Below are 21,605 nucleotides of genomic sequence, written 5' to 3'. Positions count from 1 at the left end.
GGCGCGAGGGGGGCAGCCGCAGAAATGGCCACGAACGCGGGTGAGGTCCCCGCCCCTCCCCCTCAACCTCTGCCCCTCCCCCTCCCCCCCCGCGCGGGCGCCGGCGCGAGGCGGGCCCGGCGGGCTCGACCAATCAGAGGCGCCGCCCCCGCGGCACGAGCCAATGCGGTTGGAGCGGCGGCGCAGCCAATGGGGCGCGAGCGGCGCGGTATTTGAATGGGGGCAGCGCGAGGCGGTGCGCGCGGAGCGGGAGGTGGCGGCGGGGTCCGGGTTTCGCCGCTCCTTGCGACCCCTAGCGGCCCGCCATGGCGCTGCTCCGACGCCACCCGGTGAGTCCGCCGACGCCTTAGGGCCCTGCGCTAAGCGCTCAGGCCAGGACCACGTCCCCAGGTGGGGGTGGGGGACGGACGCCCATCCAAATCCTCCAGCAGGTTTCTTAAATGGTCAATTAATACTAATGACAATGACCTTTTTATTATTATTATGAGAGGCCGTCGGGTCGTTTCCGATTCAGAGCGACTCCATGGATGCACCTTCTGCAAAACGTCCTGTCCAATGCCACCTTTCTAATGGTTCTTCCGTTACCCTTGTGGCCTCTGTCCATCTGGCTGGGGGCCGGCCTCTTCCCCCGTTTTCCCTGGACTTTTCCTAGCAGTAGGATTAGATCAATCACGTTGGTATTTGTTAAGCGCTTCCTAGGTGCAGAGCACTGTTCTAAGCGCTGGGGGAGATGCAGGGTCATCGGGTCGCCCCACAGGAGGCTCACGGTTTTCATCCCCATTTTACAGATGAGGTCACTGAGGTCCAGAGAAGTGACTTGCCCACAGTCACCCAGCTGACAAGCAGCAGAGCCGGGATTCGAACCCATGACCTCTGGGCACATAGTAAGCGCTTAACAAATACCAACATTATTATTATTATCTCTGACTCCCAAGCCCGGGCTCTTTCCACTGAGCCACGCTGCTTCTCAGACTAGAGGAAGATTAGACTGTAAACCTGTCAAAGGGCAGGGACTGTCTTTGTTACCGATTTGTCCATTCCAAGCGCTTAGTACAGTGCTCCGCACATAGTAAGCGCTCAATAAATACGATTGAATGAATGAATAGGATCTGCTCTGCAGAATTAGTGTTCCTGATTGTGTGTCCCAAATGCGCTAATCTTTACACGCTTATTATGTGCCAGGCACTGTGCTAAGCGCCGAGGTGGAGGCGAGGAAATGGGGTTGGGCCCAGTCCCTGTCCCACCTGGGGCCTCCCCGACTTAATCCCCATTTTGTAGCTGAAGTCACTGAGGCACAGAAAAGTGAAGTGACTGGCCCAAGGACCCACGGCAGACAAGTGGTGAGCCGGGAGCACTCATTGCATCCTATTTACTAAGCGCTTAAGGCACTGTGCTAAGCACTGGCAAAAGTACAATACAGCAATAAAGAGTGATCGCATTTTCTAGTAATAATAATGTTGGTATTTGTAAAGCGCCTACTATGTACTGAGCACTGTTCTAAGCGCTGGGGGAGAGACAGGGTCATCAGGTTGTCCCACGGGAAGCTCAGAGTCTTAATCCCCATTTTCCAGATGAGGTCACTGAGGCACCGAGAAGTGAAGTGACTTGCCCAAAGTGACACAGCTGGCAGGGGGCGGAGCTGGGATTAGAACCCGTGACCTCTGATTCCTAAACCCGTGTTCTTTCCACCGAGTCATGATTTATTGAGCGCCTAATACGTGCAGGGCACTGTGTTAAGTAATGATAATAAGGGTGGTATTTAAGTGCTTACTATGTGCAAAGCGCTGGGGAGGATACAAGGTACTCAGTTTGTCTCAGGTGAGGCTCACAGTTTCAATCCCCGTTTTACAGATGAGGTAACTGAGGCACAGTGAGTCACTTCACTTCTCCGTGCCTCAGTTACCTCATCTGTAAAATGGGGATTAACTGTGAGCCCCATGTGGAACAACCCGATTACCCCGTATCTCCCCCAGCGCTTAGAACAGTGCTCTTAACATAGTAAGCGCTTAACAAATACCAACATTATTACTACCCCCACCTAAGATGGTGAGAGAAGCAGAATTGGGGGGCTATAAATTTTTCCCGAGCCCTCCGTCACCTGCAAAACCTCCGGGAAACCTCGGTTTCCTCTGACCTCTCCATCAGGTTTATCCCCCTCTTGGGCAAGCTTCCTAACCCCTGCCCCTCTCTCGGAGCTTAGCTTGGTGTGGACGCTTAGTGATTTTTCTTAGGCGCGATCTCTCGGCTGATGGGTCAGGCAACGGTGTTGAGGGGAGGGAAGGAACCCCCGCTAAGGAAGCCACTTCCAAATGTGTGGGTGTGGAAGGATAAAAGCCCCCGACGCTCCGGAAGCTGAAGGAAATCTGACCCACCTTTGGGAGGGTGGAACTGTCTGTGGGCGAGAAGTAGCCTTGGTTATACTCTCAGAGTAGATGGTATGTATTCGATGCTTACCGTGTGCAGAACACTGTAATAATGATAATGTTGGTATTTGTTAAGCGCTTACTATGTGCCGAGCACTGTGCTAAGCGCTGGGGTAGATACAGGGTCATCAGGTTATCCCCCGTGTGGCTCACAGTCTTCATCCCCTTTTTCCAGATGAGGTCCCTGAGGCACCGAGAAGTGAAGTGACTTGCCCAAAATCACCCAGCAGACAGGTGGCAGAGCTGGGATTAGAACCCATGACCTCTGACTCCTAAACCCGTGCTCTTTCCACCGAGCCACGCTGCTTCTAATAATGACGGTGTTTGTTAAGCGCTTACTATGTGCCAGGCACTGTACTAAGCGCTGGGGTGGACACAGATCGGGTTGGACACAGTCCCTGCCTCACATGGGGCTCACAGTCTCCATCCCCATTTTCCAGATGAGGGAACTGAGGCGCAGAGAAGTGACTTGCCGAAGGTCACACGGCAGACAAGTTGGCAGAGCCGGGATTAGAACCCAGGACCTTCTGACTCCCAGGCCTGTGCTCTATTCCCTATGCCGTGCTGCTCTCTAAGTACTTGAGAGCCTACTAGTCCTCTCTGAATCAATGGTATTTATTGAGCATTTATTACGTGCGTGGCACCGTACTATGTAAATGGGGAAACGTAATACAACGATTAGTGGACACGTTCCCTGCCCATAAGGAGCTTACAGTCTAGAGTCTCCCATGCCTTGTGCCTCGGTTACCCCCCTCAACCCAAGGCCCCGCCCTCTCACCTCCCCCCCCAGATGCCGGTCCTGGACCCCCAATTTTCCAGGGCCCCAGCAGGGTGGGAGAGGAGCCCCCGCCCGTCCCTTTCCCGTGGCTGAAGGCGGCGCCGGGGATTGACGGGTCCCCGGGAAAACCGGCACTAGACAGGCCCATGAATCCACCCGCGGCGCAGCTGAGCTTGGCGGTCGGTCTCGGCTGACGATTCGGCCTCGGTGGACTGTTCGCAGGCCTCTCGGGGGTTGGAGAACGCCGATCCGGAGATCCAACTCAAACCCAAGAGCCACGTCACCGTCCGAAGGGGCAGACCTGCTCTAGGAGAAATCGGAAACAAAGTCGCCAACAGAGGCGTTCCAGTAGCCAAGGTATCGGCCTCGGGGCAGATTGGGAAAACTGGCCAGGGGGTTTCCGCGGGGTGGGTGTTGTGCGTGGGGGTGGATGTGAGGGTCTCCCCGGTGGGGGGGAGAACGGAGAGGCGGGGACCGGCCCTGCCCACCCCCAGCTGCAGCCCCTTCCTGCCTCAGGGTTAGGGGCAGCCGCTGGGAACGAGCCCCAGCCTCTCCAGGGTTGGGGTGATGGCGTCAGGCCTGTCCACTCTGCAAGAGATGAAGGGGTTGGAATTACCCCCGTTCCCTTTATAAGACCCCCCCTCCCCTCAGTGGGAGCCACAAAAATGTCTTCATCCTCACCCTAATACCGAAGGAACGGAGTCTAAACTCTATATTTTACGCTGGTTTTTCTCTCCCTCTGTCCCTCGCAGAAAGCCGGAAGCACCAAGCTTCCTGTAACATCCACAAAGGGAATCGTCAAAGCCACTAATGTCACTGCCCCCAAGCTCCCGGTTCCCGGCAGGCCGGTGCCGAAGGAAGCCGCCGTACCCAAGGTGGGAACTCCCTGGGCGGCCCCGATGCCGAGCCGGGCGCGCTTTGGCCGATCGATCGGTCTCTATTGAGCGTGATTGAAACGCGGGAAGCCGGCGCCGCCCGTCCTGGCGGGTCTGTTTGGCCACCGGGGAGGGTTACCTGGGCCGGGCCGGCGACCTCTGACCTCACATCCGTGGCCTCCGACCTCCGGGCAGGACAAGATTGACTCCTCAGATGCTCCGAATGCCCCAGGATCCTCTCCTTTGGCGGTGCTTGGGGGGGGGGGGGGGGGGGCCTCAATGTGGTTCTTTCCGGCCAGGGACCCCCCAAATGTTTCACGAATCTTGCCGGCCTGGCCAGGGTCACGATCCTCTAAAGCCCCCTCGGTTCTCGAGCTGCGCCCCAGGCCCGCCTCAAGTCCCGTGGCTTCCCCACCTCATCCTGGAGGCCAACCCCAACCCCCCAACCCCATTGGCGAGGGTTTCGATGGCAGGGGTCTCCCTAGTGGGGACGGTTAATGGGCGGTACAGTGCTCTGCACATAGTAAGCGCTCAATAAATACTATTGAATGAACGACTGGCCACCCACCGCCTCGGAAGCAGCGTGACAGAGGCCAGAGCCGGGCCTGGGAGACTGAAGGACCCGGGTTTTAACCCCGGCTCCGCCACTCGTCTGCTTTACGGCGGAGGCTGTGCGCCCTATATGGGACAGGGACTGTGTCCAACCTACTCCAGCGCTTAGTCCGGTGCCTGGCACGTAGTAAGCGCTCAACCAAAACCATTCATAAAAAAAGAATCAAGAACAGCCCTACGGTGACCACGAGGCCCCTCCCCCCCACCCCCTGCCCTCCTCGCAGGCTCCGTCTCCCGAGCCGGCCCCTATGGACGTCTCGATGTCGGAAGAGGCCCTGTGCCAGGCCTTCTCGGACAAGCTTCTCTGCAGCGTCGAGGACATCGACGGCGAGGACGGGGGCAACCCCCAGCTGTGCAGCGACTACGTCAAGGAGATCTACCAGTACCTGCGGCAGCTGGAGGTAGGGTCCCCCCGCCCCGGACGGGGGAACAGTGAGGGGTGTGGGCGCACGGACGCGGGCCCTCAGCCGAACCCAGTCCACCCAGCCACGTCCTCGCCGTCCCCCGTCCAGGTGCAGCAGTCGATCCACCCCAACTTCCTGGACGGCAGGGAGCTTAACGGGCGCATGCGTGCCATCCTGGTGGACTGGTTGGTGCAAGTCCACTCCAAGTTCCGCCTGCTGCAGGAAACGCTGTACATGTGCGTGGCCATCATGGACCGCTTCTTACAGGTAGCCGGAGGGGTTGGGGGCGTGGGGGGCGGCAGGCGGGCCCTCGCCAAGGGAGCCCGGCCCCCGGTGACGACACGGCAGCGGCTTCGGGCCGGGCGGCGGCCTCCCGGCCCAAGGAGCCTTCAGGGTGACCCCAGAGCGGTCGCGTGGAAGGCCGGCCCTCCGGGGGTGGTGTCACCGGCGGGTCCGAGCCGGGGGCCCCCGTTGAGAGAGTGGGCTGCTCTCCCCCAGCCCCACCTGCCTCGGGGAGCTCGGGTCCGGGCCGCCACTAGAAGCGGGGGCTACCGGCCTCCTCGGCCGCCCGCCTCCACCGTCCGCCCCCGCCGCCCCCAGGCTCAGCCGGTGTCTCGCAAGAAGCTTCAGCTGGTCGGCGTCACGGCTCTGCTGCTGGCTTCCAAGTACGAGGAGATCTTCTCGCCGGATATCCGGGACTTCGTCTACATCACCGACCAGACCTACACCAGCTCCCAGATCAGGGAGATGGAGGTCCTCATCCTGAGCGAGCTCAAGTTTGAGCTGGGCCGGCCCCTGCCCCTCCACTTCCTGAGGCGGGCGTCCAAAGCGGGCGAGGTGAGGGCTTTGCCGGGCAGGTCGCGTCGCTGCAGATCGGTGCCCGGGACGGCTCTTAACGAGGAAGGGACGGGCGGGGACTGATCTTGCGAGACCCTCCCTTCTTTGGGGTGGGGGTGGGGGGGAGTTGGGCAGGGCCAAGCCTGTGGGTTCATCCTTGGACAAGCGTGTTACAGCAGGGGTGGGGTCTGTGTTGGGTCCCTGAAGGAAGAGTGAGGTGAGGGATGGTGGATGGTCTGTGCTGGGTCACTGGCCGGTGGGGCAGTCAGGGGTGGCGGATGGGTCACTGGGGGGGACATCGGGGGTGGTGAAGGCCTGCCCAGACGAAGCGCCACTTTTCCTCATCTCCTACTCCCTTCCGTGTCACCGCCTCAGTCCCTTCATTCTCCCCAGCCCCGCCCCACAACACTTACTTATATGCCTGTCATTTTATTTGTGTTTATGCCTGTTCACTTGTTCTGTTGCCCGTCTTCCCCCTTCTAGACCGTGAGTTCGTTGTGGGCAGGTACTGTCTCTCTCATCGCTGTACTTTCCCAAGCGCTTAGTATAGAGCTCTGCACTCAGTAAGTGCTCAGTAAATACGATTGAATGAACGAGAGTCCGGGGTGGTGGATGTTACAACCCTAACCAGGAGGGCGGCCAGGACACGGTTCTTCCCGGAATCCTGGTGCCGTTCGTGGCGTGAGGCAGAAGCTCAGGCGGGATGGCCACTGTGCCGAGCCAGGAGCCACCTTCCTTGTCTCTCCCGCCTCCTGTCCCTCCCCAGACGGGGCAGCCCAGGACGCGGGGGGCGAGGGCAGGAGGACGCTTCTAGCCGCCAGCTCTTCCCGCGGAGCGCCTCGGCTGCGCCCTCCTCACGGCTCCGGGCCCGGGTCTCCCCGCAGGCTGACGCGGAACAGCACACGCTGGCCAAGTACCTGATGGAGCTGACCATCGTCGACTACGACATGGCGCACTACCCTCCGTCCGCCGTCGCCGCCGCGGCCTCCTGCCTCTCTCAGAAGATCCTGGGTCAAGGCGAGTGGGTGAGTGCCTGGCGCCAGCCGGGGGTCGGGGGATGTCGTGCTACGGCAAGGGGAAAGGGGAGGGGTGGAGTGCCGACTGGGTGCCTGTCACGGACGACGAGGGCAAACCCTGATCTCTGGACCGATCCCCTCCGCCTCGGAGAAGCAGCGTGGCCGAGTGGAAGAGCGGGCCTGCTTCGGGATCTGGGGTTCCGGTCCTGACTCCGTCCTGGGCCTCGGCCGTCCTTGAGCAAGTCATTTCAGCGTGGCCGAGCGGACAGAGAACGGACTTGGGAGTCAGGTCGTGGGTTCTAGTCCTGCCTCTGCCACGTGTCAGCTGTGTGACTTTGGGCAAGTGACAACTTCTCTGTGCCTGTCACCTCATCTGTAAGATGGGGATTAAGATGGTGAGCCCCCCCATGGGACAGCCTGATTACCTTGTATCTACCCCAGCGCTTGGCACAGAGTAAGCGCTTAAATAATGCCATCGTTATTATTATTATTTCACTTCTCCGGGCCTCCATTTCCTCACCTGTAAATCGCTTGGCAGGGAGTGTGTCCGACCTGATCCCCTTGACTGTCCCCCAGCGCCCAGCAGAGGGTCAGCGTGGAACCGATATCGCAACTCTGTGCGTGCCCCTTACTTTGTCCCTTGTGCTCGCTCCCAGAGCCCAAAGCAGCGGTACTACACTGGCTACAGCGAGGAGGAGGTGTGGGAGGTCATGCAGCACATGGCCAAGAACGTGGCTAAAGTCAACGGAAACTTAAACAAATTCATTGTAAGTGCCGTCTGTCTCGGGGGGGGGGGACGGACGGACGGACGGACGGATGGACCTCTCCTGCCCTCTGCTTCTCTTTACTTCCCACCCCCGACCGGGGCTGAGGTCACGTAAGGGGAGGGGAGTAGCAACCTAGGTCTTGGGGCGAGGTGGATTCTCCCCCCGGGGCCGGGAGCGGTTGGCCCGGGGGCCCCCCGTTGGCACCCCCTCCCCCCCTTTGCACAATGCCACCCTCTTCTCCCTCCCTTCCAGGCTGTCAAAAACAAGTACGCCAGCAGCAAGCTCATGAAAATCAGCACCATCCCTCAACTCAACTCCAAAACCATCCAGGACCTAGCCCAGCCTTTGCTGGGCAGGGGTTAGAGCGGGCACCCCGGGGCTACAGCGGGCACCCGGGGCCGGGACCAGAGCGACCGACCGCCTGAGCCCCGCACTTTCGGCTCCTCGGGATGCGAACCTGCTGCTTATGTAAATAATCTCCCGAGCGACGTGGGCGTGGGGAACGGGTGCAAGCTTATTTTCTAACCCAAAGTATAAAATATTTAAACTTCCCAGAGGGGGAAATTAAAGTCTCTGATTTTTAAGCGAGCTTCCTGCTCTCGGCGTGTGCGGCAGACCCCCGCCCTGGGCTGCTCCTGCTCCCCGGGGGTGAGGGAGCCAGTCCGGGGAGCACGGGCCCGGGAGGCAGAAGGACCTGGGCTCCGGGCCCAGCTCCGCCAGGTGTCTGCTGTGTGACCTTGGGTAAGTCGATTCACTTCTGTGCCTCGGTTACATCTGTAAAATTGGGGATTGAGGCAGTGAGCCCCAGGTGGGACAGGGACTGTGTCCATCCTGCTTACCTTGTTATCTACCCCAGCGCTTAGCACAGTCCCTGGCACGTAGTAATGCTTAACAAATACCGTAGACACCACCACTGGGAGCCGAGTTGGACGGGAAAGATTTCTGCGGGGCTGGCACGGGACAGGAAGGGGGAAGGGGGTCCTCTACGCCCGCCACCGTGCCTCTGGAGGCCAGCCGGGCTTGGTACTGCTCCGCCTAAGCCAGGGGAAGGAGCGTGGCCTAGCCGTTAGAGCCCGGGCCCCGGAGTGAGAAGACATAGGCACTTATCCCAGCTCCACCACTCTTCTGCTGTGACCTTGGGCGAGTCACTTCACCTCGGTTACCTCTCGGCCTAAAGATTTTGAGCTCCATCTGGGACAGGATCTGTGTCCAACTTGACTACCTTGTATCTACCCCGGTGCTTAGAACGGCGCTCGGTCCAGGGTAAGCGTTTTACAAATGCCATTATTATTAATACAGACCGAACAAGGAATTGTTAGGTTCCCCCACCCGCCCCGTTTTGGGGCACTCGCTGCAACTTGAAGCCAGTAGGTCTAGCACAGAGGTAAAAAACCTCCCCGCCCAAGGGTCCAAAGGACTCCTTTCCCACAGGAAGCTGTGCCGGTTGCAAGCACCAGCAGATGCCAGCAGAGGATAGCGGAGCCGCAGCCGAGGAGAGCTGTGAGTGGGGCCGCCCACGCCTCTCGGCTAAGTCGCAATTAGGGGTGACGGTTGATCCGCTCCGGGGTTACGGAGGGCTGGGGACTCACCCCTAAACCCTCCACCCAGCCCCATCTGTGGATGGCGCGTGGCTACGCCCCGCTGGCCTCCGGCCCGGATTCCCGGGAGGAAGGTGACTGTCCTCCTCTGAGCTCGGACACAGTGACCAACGCTCGCTCCGCATTAAGCGCTGGGGTAGCTACGACGTAAGGGAGCCGGGCACCGAGCGAAACTGCAGCCCTTCCACCTTCCCCGACGGCGGGGGGTGGGTCGTGGGCAGCCCATCTGCAACTAAAGGGGAGGGACAGGCTGTCCATCTCGTCCTCAGCCCTCCCGCAAGACCAGGGACCCTCCGGGAGCTGGGGAGAGAGGGAGAGTCGGGGTGGGTCGTGTCAGGCCCCACCGCCGGACTGCGTCCGTTGCTCGGCCGCTCGGGGCCAGGGGGAGGGGGAGACCCACTCCTCCCCCTTGCCCGAGCGGACCCGCCGCGGGGGGCTGGCCCAGAAGGAAGGAGGCAGTGCCCTGATTCCTGTGTTTATTTGGGGAGGTGTTTCCCTCACCGGGATCGCCCCGGCCCCTTCCGGGGCGTGCGAGCGGCGAGCCTGCCGTCAGCCCCGGGGGTCGGCAGGAGCGGGGCGGCCGGTGGACTGAGGCGGGCGCCCCCGGCCCCCGCTGGCAACACGCGGGTCGCTCCGCGGCGTCCACGCCCTTCTGTCCGTGAACGGCCGGAGGGAGGGGGAGAGAGAGAGGTCCAGCCGGCACCGGCCGGCGTGAAAGCCCACGCCAACATGGGCCAGCCACATTTGAACGGCGTCCCAAAGCTGGGGTGCGGGAACCGGGGAGGAGGGCCCGCCCCGGCCCCGGAGCTCCGACGGGAGCCCCCGCCCTCAGCCCGCCAGGCGCGGGAGACCCCCGGCCCGGGGCTGGGCAGCCCCCCTTGGAACCAAGGGGACCGAATGCACCCAAGCCTTAAAGAAGAAAATCCGAGCACTCTCCAGCTGCAGGCACGTGGTCAGTTCGCCCCGGGTCCGGCTCGGGCGCCCCAGGCTTAAATAGAATAAATACCCGCAGCCGAGTGCCACAGTGGCCCCGTCACTGGGGACGGGGGTTGCGTAACGGGCAGGGGCTGCGGGCTCCTTGGGCTTCCACCCGGGATGCCCGGGCCACGGCGGGAATGTGCTGTCGTGGAGGGGACGGGGAGGAAGGTTCCACGTCCCGTGTCGCGTCTGCCCGCCGCGCCGGGGCCCCGGCAGGCGGGCTGGCCGGCCCCCGCTCAGATCTTGGTCACGTAGTTGCTGGGGAAGAGTCCTTGTTTGCTGCGCAGCCGGCCTGTCCACCAGCCGGACGGGTCTGCATCGGGGACCGGGGGGCTGCCGTTAGCCAGGGTAACACGCCACCCCCTCCCCTCCTCTCCCACCCCAGCCGGCGGACCAGGGCTAAGGGTGGGAGAGGCCCGTGAACTTGGACCCGGTGGGAGGTGGACAAGGGTGGTGGGGCTGGGATATGGGAATGGGTTCAGGTGGGGAGAGAGGAGAGAGAAATAAGCGGGGAGGGGGCCGGGTGTGCGGTCCAGGGCTGGATTGAAGGGGGAAGAGTGGGAAGCACCTGACCCTGCCCAGGGAGGTTGGGGGGGGGGGGGGATGGACTCGATGACTTGGGGTGGGGGGGGGGGCGCGCGTCGGTGAACGAAGGGCGGCATCACCTTCTTTGACGATCTCGATGATGTCGTTGGCGTTGAAGCTTAGCTCGTCCGTGTCCTGGGCGTCGTAGGCGTAGAGGGCCCGGCACTGCGGGACGTGCGGCTTGGGCTTGGGCTGAGGCTTGGGTCGGCCGCCCGCGGGCGGGGGTCGGCTCGTCGTCTGCCTCCGGGCCCTGCGGAGGGCGGGCGGGCCGCCGGGCCCGAGGGTCAGAGCCCGCCGGGGGCTCCGGACCGGTCCGCTCCCTCCCGCTCTCCGAGCCCTGCTGCGCACCCTCTTCCCTGCCCGGGGTTTGGGGATGATTTGGGGGGGGGGGGGAGATGCCACAGATCAGGTCCCGGATGTGGACTAGGTGGACTCGGGTTTCCGTGGCGACGGCTGCCAGGCCCGAGCACTGACTGCACCCCGACCCAGGGAGGGGGGTGCTTTTTCTGCCTCTAGGAGAGTTCTGTTTAAATCGTCCACGCGCACACACACACGGATGCGCCCGTTCTCCCTTCCCTCTAGTCACAGAGTTCCTTCCCGGGCACTCGATGGCTACCGCCGACGGAACGACCGAATCCCACAACTCCCGAGCCCGGCCCGACTGGGACGGTGGGAGGAGCTGGGGAAACAGCGGGAGCCCACCGTCGGGGAGGAGGAGGGCCACGTCCCCCGGAAAACCTTACCCGGCTGCCCCTTGGTCCGGGACCTTGAGGAAATCCAGGCTCTCGGGCTGAGCGGAGACACGGTCGGAGCCCGAGGAGAGCTGCCGAGGGAGGGGCGGGCGCGCCATGGACGTGTAGAGAGTCTTCTGATTGGTCCGCTGGTTGGCGGGCGCCTGAGGGCGAGGCGCGAACCCGGGGCCTTTGATGCCACCGTTCTGGTGGTGGCCGTGACCTGGGGCGGGACGGGGGTTGGGGGTGAGGGTCCGGCTCGGGGGGCCGCTCGGCGAGCTCGGGCCGAGATTCCCAGCCCTCGGGAACCTCTGCGCTTGACCCCGATCTCCGGGCGAGGCCTGCTCGGAGGCAGGGGATTGACTGGATTGACCTTCCCCGGCCCAGAAAGGCGGGGTCGGGGATGAGAGCCCGCAGGGAGCGGAGAGAGGTTCTGCCAACCACCCGTTGGCCCCGAACCCCCGCTTCCCCGGTGCCCGCGTCTCGTAACGCCAGGTTTGGGCCCGGAAGGACGCTCGGGCCGGTCGTCCCGAGTGACGACCGTACTCTATCCGTCCCCACGAAGGTGCCTGACCCCGGCTGCCCCGGGCCCACCCGGCGAGGCCAGCACTTCCCGCCCCCCAGGAAGCCCGGACCCCGGGTTAATCCTTTCGGCTAGGAGGGCCGGGCGGGAAACGGACGGCGGCGGGCCGACGCGGTTCAGGGAGAGGGCAGAACGTCGGACGGGCACGTGGGGCCCCTGCGGCCGCCTGTGGGCCGGCCCCGGCTCCCGGGGGACCTCGAAACCAGCTTGTTTTTGAAGCGATTACCAGAGCCTTCCCCGTGGGGGCGGGGCCTCGAGGGACGGGGAGAGCGGGGAGGACCCGTGCGGTGACTCCCAGGAAGGTGGCTGGGCGCCTCCCATCCCAGGACTGCCCGCTGCCCCCCCAGAGACCCCGTTGGGCCGGGGCAGTCCGGCGCCAGGGAGGTAGGCAGAGCAGGGGTGGGCGGCGGGGAGGCCCTCGGCCCAGCTCCCAGCCGCTGCCCCGCTGTCCGCTGGCTCGGGACCCCTCGCCCACGTGGAGCTGGCAGCCCTGCCTGGCCCTGATTCCGGGGAGCAGACAAGTCTGGGTGGGAAGGGTGCCCGGCCCTTGGGTTTTGGGCTTGGTTCGCGGCCAGCTCGCCGCTCAGGGGGCCTCGACGCGACAAGGTGTAACGGCTCCCTCGGCACAGGCGGGCGTGGGCAGCCTTCATGGCCTCACCGGCGCCAGGGGTCCGGCCCAAGTCTCCCCGGGTGAAGGCCCGCGCCCCGGCCCACGTCCCCGCGCCCGCGACGGCACCGGCGGGCCCTTACCTGGAGGTGGGGGAGCAGCGCGCAGCGGGTACGTGGGGTTCTGGGCCGCACTGGGGAAGCCCCGGCCCTGGACCGTGTTCTTCCGCGTGGGGCCTGGACGGACACAGATATCCGGCACCGGCACCGTCAGGGCCGGGGGCGGGTGGCCCGGCCCTCCCTCAGACGCCTCCCCCGCCCCTCTCCCCCCACGCCTTCCGGCGCCGGTCCCACTCCCCGCCCCGGCGCGGGGCACCGCACTTACGGGTGTTCTTGGGCAGGCCGGGCCCGATGCTGACCTGCAGCACCTTGTTACTGGGTTTGAGGAGGGCCACGTCCCCCTGGCCCAGCTGGAACTGCACCTGGCGAGACCCTCCGGCGCTCCACGGCCCCCAGCTCTCCTTCTTCAGCTTCAGCTCCAGCCTGGCGGCCCGCGCGGCGCCGTGGAGGGGGACGGGGAGAGCGTTAGGGGCGGAAGCGGGGCGGGTGGTCTGGACCGGGCCGGACGGGTCCGGGCTCCGCTAGGGGATGTTGGGCGGGACTTTGTCCTGGGTGGGTGGGGGCGGTGGGGGTCCTGGGGCCAGGCCAGGGGTAGGGTGATACTTTGCCCGCTGGGCTGGGCCTTTCCTCCGCCACAGGAGCAGTTTTCTGCCCCCTCCCACCTCCGCTCTCCCCCAACTCCCACCTGCCTCCCTCGTCCCTCTAGGTTTTCCCCGGCTCCCGTCCGGCCTCTCCGACCCACCCCCCGAAGGCTTTCCGGGGGACGTGAAAGGTACTAAAACCCAGCCCCGGGCCCCACCCCGACTCACGTGTTGCTGAACGAGAGCTGAAGCGGCCTCTGGGTCTTCTCCTGGAAGCGCTTGGCCAGGAGGCTGAGGAACTCCGTTTTGAAGACGGACTGGAGCAGGCTGTCGTACTCCTGCTCGTGCAGGATGAAGAGGTCGTCCTGCAGCGGGCTGGGGAGAGCGCGCCCGGACGTGAGCCGTGACCCGCGGGTGCGCCCGGCTCTGGCCGTCCGCACTTGCGGGCACGCGCTACGGGCGGGGCTGTGCCGTGTGTGATCGTGTACGGCGGGTCTGAGTGCCGCATGGGTATTTTGAACGGACAGGCCCGCGGATCAGGTCGGGCGGGAGGCGGGGTTGGTCTGGGGGACCCCGCGGGCCCGACCCCCGCAGGAGCCCCCTCCGTCCCACCCCGCTGCGCCGCGCTGACCTGAGCGACACGGCCAGGATCCGCTCCACCTCCATCCGGCGCTTCAGCACCTCCTGCACCTGGCCCTTGGAGGGGCCCTGCTTCACCTTCTCCCGACCGATCAGGTAGAGGCAGCGCGGCGTCAGGATCAGGTCCCGCTTCACGCCCTGCCGCACGAGGGGGTGGCCGGTCAGGGGCAGGGCCAGCCCACGCCGGAGGGGCGGAGGCCCCGGGGCCCGCGCCGGTCCACGCGGCTGGCCGGAGACGGAGGGGGACACGCGGCTGGGCTTGGGGCGGCTGGGGCCCCTACCTTGAACCTGCGATCGTATTTGGTGACCGTGTCGGCAAAGTCGATCTTCTCCCGCTTGCCCACAAATTGGCGCAGCTCCGGGCGCTCGTCCAGCCCGATGTAGTCGCCGACGAAGTTCCGGTTGAGGCTGTTGCGTCTGCGCTCCTTCTTGTTGAGCAGCAGGTCCGAGGCTGGGGACGGGGCGAGGGGCGAGCGGTCAGGCCCGACGGCGGGGGTCGGCGGGAGGGCGGTCCAGGGGCGGGCGTCCCACTCCCACTTGAAGAACGCGGCCCCTCCTCAAACCGCCCCCTCGGGCTCTGGGTGACCGTTTCTGGCTTAACTCCTGGGACTTCCTGCTCCTGACCGGTTTTTCTTTGTAAATGATGCTTATTAAGCGCTTACTCTGTCCCAGGCACTGTACTAAGCACTGGAGTAGACAGTCCGTGCCCCAAAGGGGGCTCACGGTCTCAATCCCCATTTTACAGATGAGGGAACTGAGGCCCAGAAGTGAAGCGACTTGCCCAAGGTCAAAGAGCAGGCAAGTGGCGGAGCCGGGAGTAGAACCCGGGTCCTTCTGACCACCGGGCCCGTGCTCTCTCCACTAGGCCGCACCGCTTCATCTCATCTCCTCCCTTTACCACCGCCCACCGTGAGGTCTGGAAAAGGCTGGGGCTGCTTCCCCGTGACCCGGGACTCCCCCACTAGACAGGAAGCTGTAGGAGGGCAGGGGCCTTATCTTCCACTCCGCTGCGTAGCCCCCAAGTAAGCAGCGGGCACTCGGCCCAACGGTCCGCACGCAGTAGGCACCCGGGCCACGCACCTTCTTCCCTCATTTGTACGTATCTCTTTCGGGCCACAAACTTCCTCCAAGACTTCTGGATCACCCGAGCGAAGCCGTCGTACTTCCGCTCCCTCATCTCCTCTAGCAGGAACAGCTGCGCGACGAGAGACGGCGTCAGGGTTCCTTCCTCCCCACCCCATCCCTCCCGCTGCCCCGCGCTGCCAGGGCAGACACCCCCCGCCCCGGTGTGCCCGGCTCGCTGCCGCCGACTCGGGCTCCCTCCCCCGGCCATCCCGTTCCCGTGGGCCTGCCCGCTTGGCGGTGTGACCCGGAGGTCACCCGTCACCTCCCCGTTCCCACCGTTCCGGCCCGTTCTCCCGCCACTGAGGGTCCCCTCCCCGCCCCCCGGCAGGGCTCCGCCACCCACGCACTCACGGACTCGGGGGCTTTGATGAAGACTTTGTTCCTCCCCAGCTGGTACTGGTCGGCGTCCATGTTGACCGACTGCAGCAGGTGGAGGACGCCCTGCTTCTGGTCCCCCTTCCAGGCCGGCCACGTGGCCTTGGTCAGGATGGCGTACCTGGGGCGGGGACGGGGACGGCGCTCGGTCCTGGTGAGCAGAGTCCTCCCCTCGCTCCCCCCCACGCCCCCAGGATTCCGGTCCCAACCGGGTGCTTCCGAGGACAGTCCTCCGGGAGGGTCCCGGGCGGGCACGAGTGACCGAGTCCAGAGGGGACGACAGGGAGCCGGGGCGGGACACCCACCCAGGGCCACTCGGCAGCCGGCCTGGGATCCGGGGAAGGGGTGCCCTCCCGGCCTTCCGGCCCCGTACCTCTGCAGGAATTTCTGGAAAACGCGGCGGTAGGCGTACCCGGCTCTCCTCACGCGGATGTTTTCCTTCAGACCCAGGTACTCCACCTGGTGCTTCACCCTGCCGGCGCGGGGCCGGACCGAGACACAACACAGGGGAGATGGGTGCCCGGGCCCCATCTCGCCCCCCGCGCTGCCCGCTCCGCACCCACCTCGCCCTTGCCCGTGACCCCGGCCGCTGGTGGTCGGGGGGAGACGCTGAGCAGCAGAAGGGTCGGGGGACAAGCAGGGGAGAGGCCGACTCGGGGCGCACCCCCGGAGTGGGTGGTCACACACACACGGCCTCCCGCTCCCCGGCAATCCTCTCGCAATGCCACCCCAAGGATTCTCTGTTCTGAACTGTTCTAACTTGGCAGTGCTGAGGTGCGCTAATGGAAAGATTCGCGCAGAAGTGTCCGAGAGGGCCCCGCCGCTCGGCGCACGGAAGCCACAGGCCCCGGGTAATTCTGGTAAGAGACGCTATTCTGGTCTCCGGAACACGTGTAATTGAGCCGGGCGGGCTAGGCTTGTGTAAGGCTTCATTATCCCACCAGAGCATAAGCAGTCCACCTTCGCTCGGCCTGGGCTGACCGGGGCCAGGGGCCTGCCCAGGCCCCACCGGGCCACCCATTAATGCTTTCGGCCCCAGCGGAGAGAACCCGGGCCTGGGAGTCGGGGGGGCCCCAGTTCTAATCCTGACTGGGCCGCTTGCCTGCTATGGGACCTTGGACAAGTCACTCGACTACTCTGGGCTTCAGTTTCCTCATCTGTAAAAGGAAGATTCAATGCCTGTTCTCCCTCTCCCTTTATAATGATGATATCTGTGAATCAGTCGATGGAAAAAATCCCAGTCTTCCCCCGTTTCTAGCTTCTCCCGCAGCTCAGCCCTGCGGTCCTCTGCGCCGACCTGTTCCGGACGGCCCACCCTTTCCCCGCTCCTTCTGGGACAAGCCCTCTGCAGGGCTCCCACAGCCGCTGACCTTGAGGAGGTCGAGGAGGGCTACGGCAGCGACCCCGAGTGCGAGCCGAGCGGCCGTCTGGGCCACCGGCCACACGGAAACACATTTTCGGGCAGGGAGAAGAAGGAAAAATTCCCATTTCTGCAACGGGGAACGGACGAGGCTGCCGGGATGGCGGCTTGGGTTGGGGCCGGCCCGCGGGTGACCCCACCCCTCCCTCCGGACCGGTGGCCTCGGCCCGGGAAATGGCACCCTAAGCGTCGGGCGGGAGGCCGAACGACCCCCCCCGACTCCTCCCATCCGCCAGACGAGCGTGAGTGTAGGCGTCCACGGGTTTCCTTCGGCCAACGCCCCAGTCTGGTTCTGAAACCCAGGGACCTGGGGCGTGACCAAGGCCCGGCTCCAATCCTGCGGCCGAGGGCTCAGAGCAAGGGAGATGGGGGGCTGGGCCACGGCGGGGATGGCCTCGCCGGCCGGCAGTTCCAGAGAGCCGGTCCTGCGGCCCGGAGGCTTCCGAGTCCCGGGAGGAGACCCACAGCCCGGGGAAGGCCGGCAGTTTTCCCCCGGGGTGACCCGCTCGTATTCGGAGGGGGAGAGTGGAGCGCTCCCACCCCCGCTACCCATAAGCCCCCAGGGGTGGACCGAGAGACTGAAGGTGGGTCCGGCTGGTGTCCGGTGCACCCGCCCCGCTCCCGGCTGCCCCTGCCATGGGCTCCGGTGGACCGAGAGGCGGTGGGTCCGAGAGTGGAGCCGGGGGGGGGGGACTGACGCGACGAAGCGCTTAGTACAGTGCTTTGCGCCCACAAGCGCTCAATAAATACGATCTAATGAATGAATAAGAGGAAGAACGTACACTCCGGGATTTGCCCTTCCCGACAGTCGGCAACTCCTTCCCTGCGTCTAATCCCCATTCTGTGTGTTTTAATTAGAGCCGGTTCCCTCTACACTAGCCCTCGGTGGCCGGGACAACAACTGGCCGGTGTCATTATTATATTTGTTAAGCATTTGTGTCAAGCATTATTCTAAGTACTGGTATAGATAGAAATCAGTTTCTGTCCCAGATGGGGCTCAGAGTCTAAGCAGGAAGGAGAACAGGTACCGAATCCCCAACTTACAGATGAGGAAACGGAGGCCCAGAGGAGCAAAGTGACCCGTCCACGGTCACACAGCAGACAGCTGACTCCCAGCCCCACGCTCTTTCCGCCAGGCCGCTCTGCCACCCCGTAAAGGCTTGGAGCCGAGCTCCGTCTGGGGGGGCGGGGAGGGGGGGATTGGGCCGTGGCGCTGGGGCGGACGGAAAAAGCCCACACGCCCAACTGGCCGTTATCCCTCCGCCGGTCGGGGACCACCGAGCGTTCCGCGGGCTGGTCCCGGGGCTGACCGGAGGGTTCGAAAACTCGGTGAAGAGTGGAGGGGGAAGAACGACATCGAGCTGTGCTCCGGCCGGTGACGGCCACGGCCCCGGCTCCCGGCCCGGGCGACCCCTAGCCCTTCTTCACCGGCTCTAGGGACGGGAGCCCGGTCCAGCCCCGTGGCCTCCCGTCCTCGGCCCCGCTCGCCTCCCCGGCCCCGCGGCGGACGCCCCCTTTACCTGCTCTCCTCCCAGTCGCGGGACTTCTTGGTCTCGTTGGGCTTAATGCAGCGGATGTAGTGCGGGGTGCATTTCATCAGGGTCCCCACCAGGTCGTTGGCTTGTTTCTGCAAACCCCGAGTAGCCAGGTGGAGCCCAAGCAGGCAGGCAGCCGGCCGGGCGGCGGGCGCGGGGAGACCGGTTCGGGCCGGCCCCCGATCGGGAGCCCGGACAGGCTGGCACAGGCCGGCACCTCGGCTCGGGCCAAGCGACCGGTGCCAAGGCAGGAGGCGGCGGAGCCCCGGTCTCTCCCAGTGCCCGGCACCACCGGTAAAGCCCACCCTCCTCTTGCCAACCTGCCCATCGTCCCCATCAACGGTACCTACTGAGGACTAAGCACTCGAGAAGATGGCTCACAGACGCAGTCCCTGTCCTCCAGAGGCTTGCGGTCGGCAGGGGGATTGGGATTCTTTGGGTCAGAGGAAAGCGGGGGGTGGGGGGACAGGCAGGGGAAGACCGACCGGGAGGTGGGTCGCCCCGGGGATCTCGGCATCCAGCAGCTCTGCGGACGTGTGCAAAGACACGGGAGCAAGTGTGTATCTGCGCCGGACTCGGGGAGCGGGGAGGGGAGAGGACTGTGCACAGCTGGAAAGAAGGGCCGGGGCGGCTGGAGCCCAGAAGGCCAGCGGGTCGGTCGGTCGGTCCGTCATATTTACTGAGCACTTACTGTGTGCAGAGCACTGTACTGAGTGCTTGGGAGAGTTCCATACAATAATAGACACATTCCCTGTCCACAGTGAGCTCACAGTCCACGGCAGCATGGGGTAGGGGATAGAGCACGGGCCTGGGATTCGGAAGGTCACGGGTTCTACTCCAGGCTCTGCCACTTGTCTGCTGTGTGACTTTGAGCAAGGCACTCCACTTCTCGGTGCCTCAGTTACCTCATCTGGAAAATGAGCCCCACGGGGGCAAGAACGGTGTCCAACCCGCTTTGCCTGTATCCACCCCAGCGCTGAGTACAGCACTTAACAAATACCTTATTATTATTGTTATTATTAGCGGGGGAAACAGACATCAATATAAATATATTACAGATATGGACATTAATGGTGATGAATATAGGGAGCAAGTCTAGGCGATGCAGAAAGGAGTGGGAGGAGAGGAAAGGGGATTTAGGGAAGGCCTCTCGGAGGAGATGGGCCTTCAATAAGGCTTCGAAGCAGGGGAGAGTCACTGTCGGATATGAGGGGGAGGCAGAGGCAATAGTCCCGCGTGGAAGGGAGGAGGACTTGGGCCACGAAGGCGGTATCTGAGTGAAGGGGAAGGGATGGATCCGGGAAATGTCGCGGAGGAGAAACGGACAGGATTTGGAAAGAGAACCAGCGTGAGAAGCAAAAGACAGAGAGAAGTCAAAGACGGTCCCCCAGGTTGTCGGGAGGGCGGTGGCGTTGCCGCCCGGGGTGGAGAGGGGTGAGGAAGTCAGTTTTTGCCATTTTGAGCACGAGGTGCCGGGAGGACACCCTCCAGATGCCCCTATCCCCGTTCCCTTGAGGTGGCAGCGGGAGGTCCAGGAGGATGACCGTCTCGGGATTCCTCCAAGCGTCCCGAGCCCGATGTCGGAGACAAAGTGACTCTCACCTCAGACCTGGGCGTAATCTGGAGTCCCCTCTCCCGGCCCAGCGCGTGCCCCCCACCTTCCCACACCCACTTGCCGCTGGTCGGCTCGAGGGCCGGCCCCCTCCCCGAGTGACGCACCTTGATCTTGCTGCCGGCCGTGGTGGGGCGGCCCTTCTTTTCGGCCTGGAGGCTCTCTGGGAACAGGGACTTGATGAAGGGCCTGGAAACACCGGCAGTGGGGAGGTCGGGGGGGGGAGGGGGATGGCCAGACACCAACCCCACCCCCCAACTCGGTCGGGTCCCTGCCATATCTGGGAAACCACCTCTCCTTCCTCCGACCCGGGAGAGGGGCGGCCCCCTCCACTCCCGCCCAGGTTCCAGCCGGGAGCGGCCGGGCAGGAAGCAAGAGGAGGGGGAGAGTAGAGGTTTGGCCTTCCCGACTCGGGAAGCCCCCACCGCTCCTGAGCCCCCGCCGCCCGGTGCCCCGTCGCACACTCACAGCTCACTGCTCTGCATGAGCTCGATGAGATCCATGAACAAGACGTCGCGGTTCCTCTCGCAGAATCCGTCCATGTCATAGGAAACCTGCCCGGAGTCGGGGAGCCCGGGGGAGGGAAGGGGGGAATCGGTCAATGCCCGGGTTCGGGGCTGCCCTGATGCGGGTGGCAGAGGGAGGGCGGGGGACACAGGGCCCGCCCCCGAGGCCGGGGACATGCGTGTGGAGACTGGGAAACCACAAGCCAGGAGACAGGCTCAGATCGGGAAGCAGCATGGCCTAATGGTTAGAGCACGGGCCTGGGAATCAGAAGGACCTGCGTTCTAATCCCGGCTCCGCCACTCGTCTGCTGTGTGATCGTAAGTCACTTAATTTCTCTCTGCCTCAGTACCCTCAACTGTGAAAATGGTGATTGAGACTGTGAGCCTCATGTGGGTCAGGGACCGGGTCCAACCTGATTAGCTCCTATCTATCCCGGTGCTGAGAACAGCGCTTGACACCTAGCAAGCACTTAACAAATACCCTCGTTATTATCGGCAGATATAGGGACACAGTGGGACAGGGGTCCGGGTGGTTTATGGGGGTCCGACCCCTCCGCGACCAGTGGCCCAGAGCACCGGACGCTCACCCCTTTACCCCAGAAAACGAGACTGGCTCGGGCCTGGTCCGCCCCCCCGACCTCCCATCCCTCCGAGGAGGGGGCTCAGGCTGTCAGAGTCACCTTCCCGGCGTAGTGATGGATAATGAACCCCTGGTTCCAGCTGTTGAAGTGCTCATGGGTCCCAATCTGCATCTGGAGCTTCTGCAGCAGCGTCTGGTCGGCGCCCTCGCCCACGGCGTGCATGGTGGCGCACACGTCGTCCAGGATGCTCAGGATCCCGGGCGGGTTCTGACGGGGTACACCAGACGCCCGGCGTGACCGACGGTCTCCCCCCAGGAG

General features: G+C 63.9%; 2 protein-coding genes across 2 annotated transcripts in view; one reads left to right on the top strand and one right to left on the bottom strand.

Moving 5' to 3' along the window:
- The first annotated feature begins 235 nt into the window (after window positions 1-235).
- Window positions 236-8,296, top strand: CCNB2 (cyclin B2). The gene is made up of 9 exons (XM_007656132.4): window positions 236-329; window positions 3,424-3,558; window positions 3,954-4,076; window positions 4,913-5,089; window positions 5,201-5,359; window positions 5,693-5,929; window positions 6,814-6,954; window positions 7,602-7,712; window positions 7,965-8,296. Exons 1-9 carry the CDS (start codon window positions 306-308, stop codon window positions 8,073-8,075), a joined length of 1,218 nt encoding a protein of 405 aa, XP_007654322.1. The 5' UTR covers window positions 236-305; the 3' UTR covers window positions 8,076-8,296.
- Window positions 8,297-9,772: 1,476 nt separating this feature from the next.
- Window positions 9,773-21,605, bottom strand: part of MYO1E (myosin IE) — an 86,038-nt gene continuing 74,205 nt past the window's right edge. The window contains exons 14-28 of the mRNA XM_029070831.1: window positions 21,387-21,554; window positions 20,669-20,754; window positions 20,308-20,389; window positions 18,574-18,680; window positions 16,007-16,105; window positions 15,610-15,754; window positions 15,214-15,328; window positions 14,415-14,584; window positions 14,126-14,271; window positions 13,723-13,869; window positions 13,179-13,336; window positions 12,938-13,030; window positions 11,617-11,827; window positions 10,954-11,123; window positions 9,773-10,601 (exon numbers count right to left, since the gene is read on the bottom strand). Of these exons, the coding sequence (XP_028926664.1) occupies window positions 10,525-10,601; window positions 10,954-11,123; window positions 11,617-11,827; window positions 12,938-13,030; window positions 13,179-13,336; window positions 13,723-13,869; window positions 14,126-14,271; window positions 14,415-14,584; window positions 15,214-15,328; window positions 15,610-15,754; window positions 16,007-16,105; window positions 18,574-18,680; window positions 20,308-20,389; window positions 20,669-20,754; window positions 21,387-21,554 (1,974 nt within the window). The 3' untranslated portion in view covers window positions 9,773-10,524. The remainder of the gene's footprint in view (window positions 10,602-10,953; window positions 11,124-11,616; window positions 11,828-12,937; window positions 13,031-13,178; window positions 13,337-13,722; window positions 13,870-14,125; window positions 14,272-14,414; window positions 14,585-15,213; window positions 15,329-15,609; window positions 15,755-16,006; window positions 16,106-18,573; window positions 18,681-20,307; window positions 20,390-20,668; window positions 20,755-21,386; window positions 21,555-21,605) is intronic.

Source organism: Ornithorhynchus anatinus, chromosome 8, assembly GCF_004115215.2.
Source record: "Ornithorhynchus anatinus isolate Pmale09 chromosome 8, mOrnAna1.pri.v4, whole genome shotgun sequence".
Lineage (NCBI taxonomy): Eukaryota > Metazoa > Chordata > Mammalia > Monotremata > Ornithorhynchidae > Ornithorhynchus > Ornithorhynchus anatinus.
The sequence above is the reverse complement of the archived record's forward strand: the minus strand, read 5'-3'. Positions and strand labels throughout refer to the sequence as shown.

What these genes read in the sequence shown, in the direction of transcription:
- CCNB2 (XM_007656132.4), top strand. Translation starts at nt 306, where the DNA reads ATGGCGCTGCTCCGACGCCACCCG. An exon ending in GGGCGTCCAAAGCGGGCGAG is followed by an intron (nt 5,930 to 6,813) that starts GTGAGGGCTTTG and finishes GTCTCCCCGCAG; the next exon opens with GCTGACGCGGAACAGCACAC. An exon ending in GAAACTTAAACAAATTCATT is followed by an intron (nt 7,713 to 7,964) that starts GTAAGTGCCGTC and finishes CCTCCCTTCCAG; the next exon opens with GCTGTCAAAAACAAGTACGC.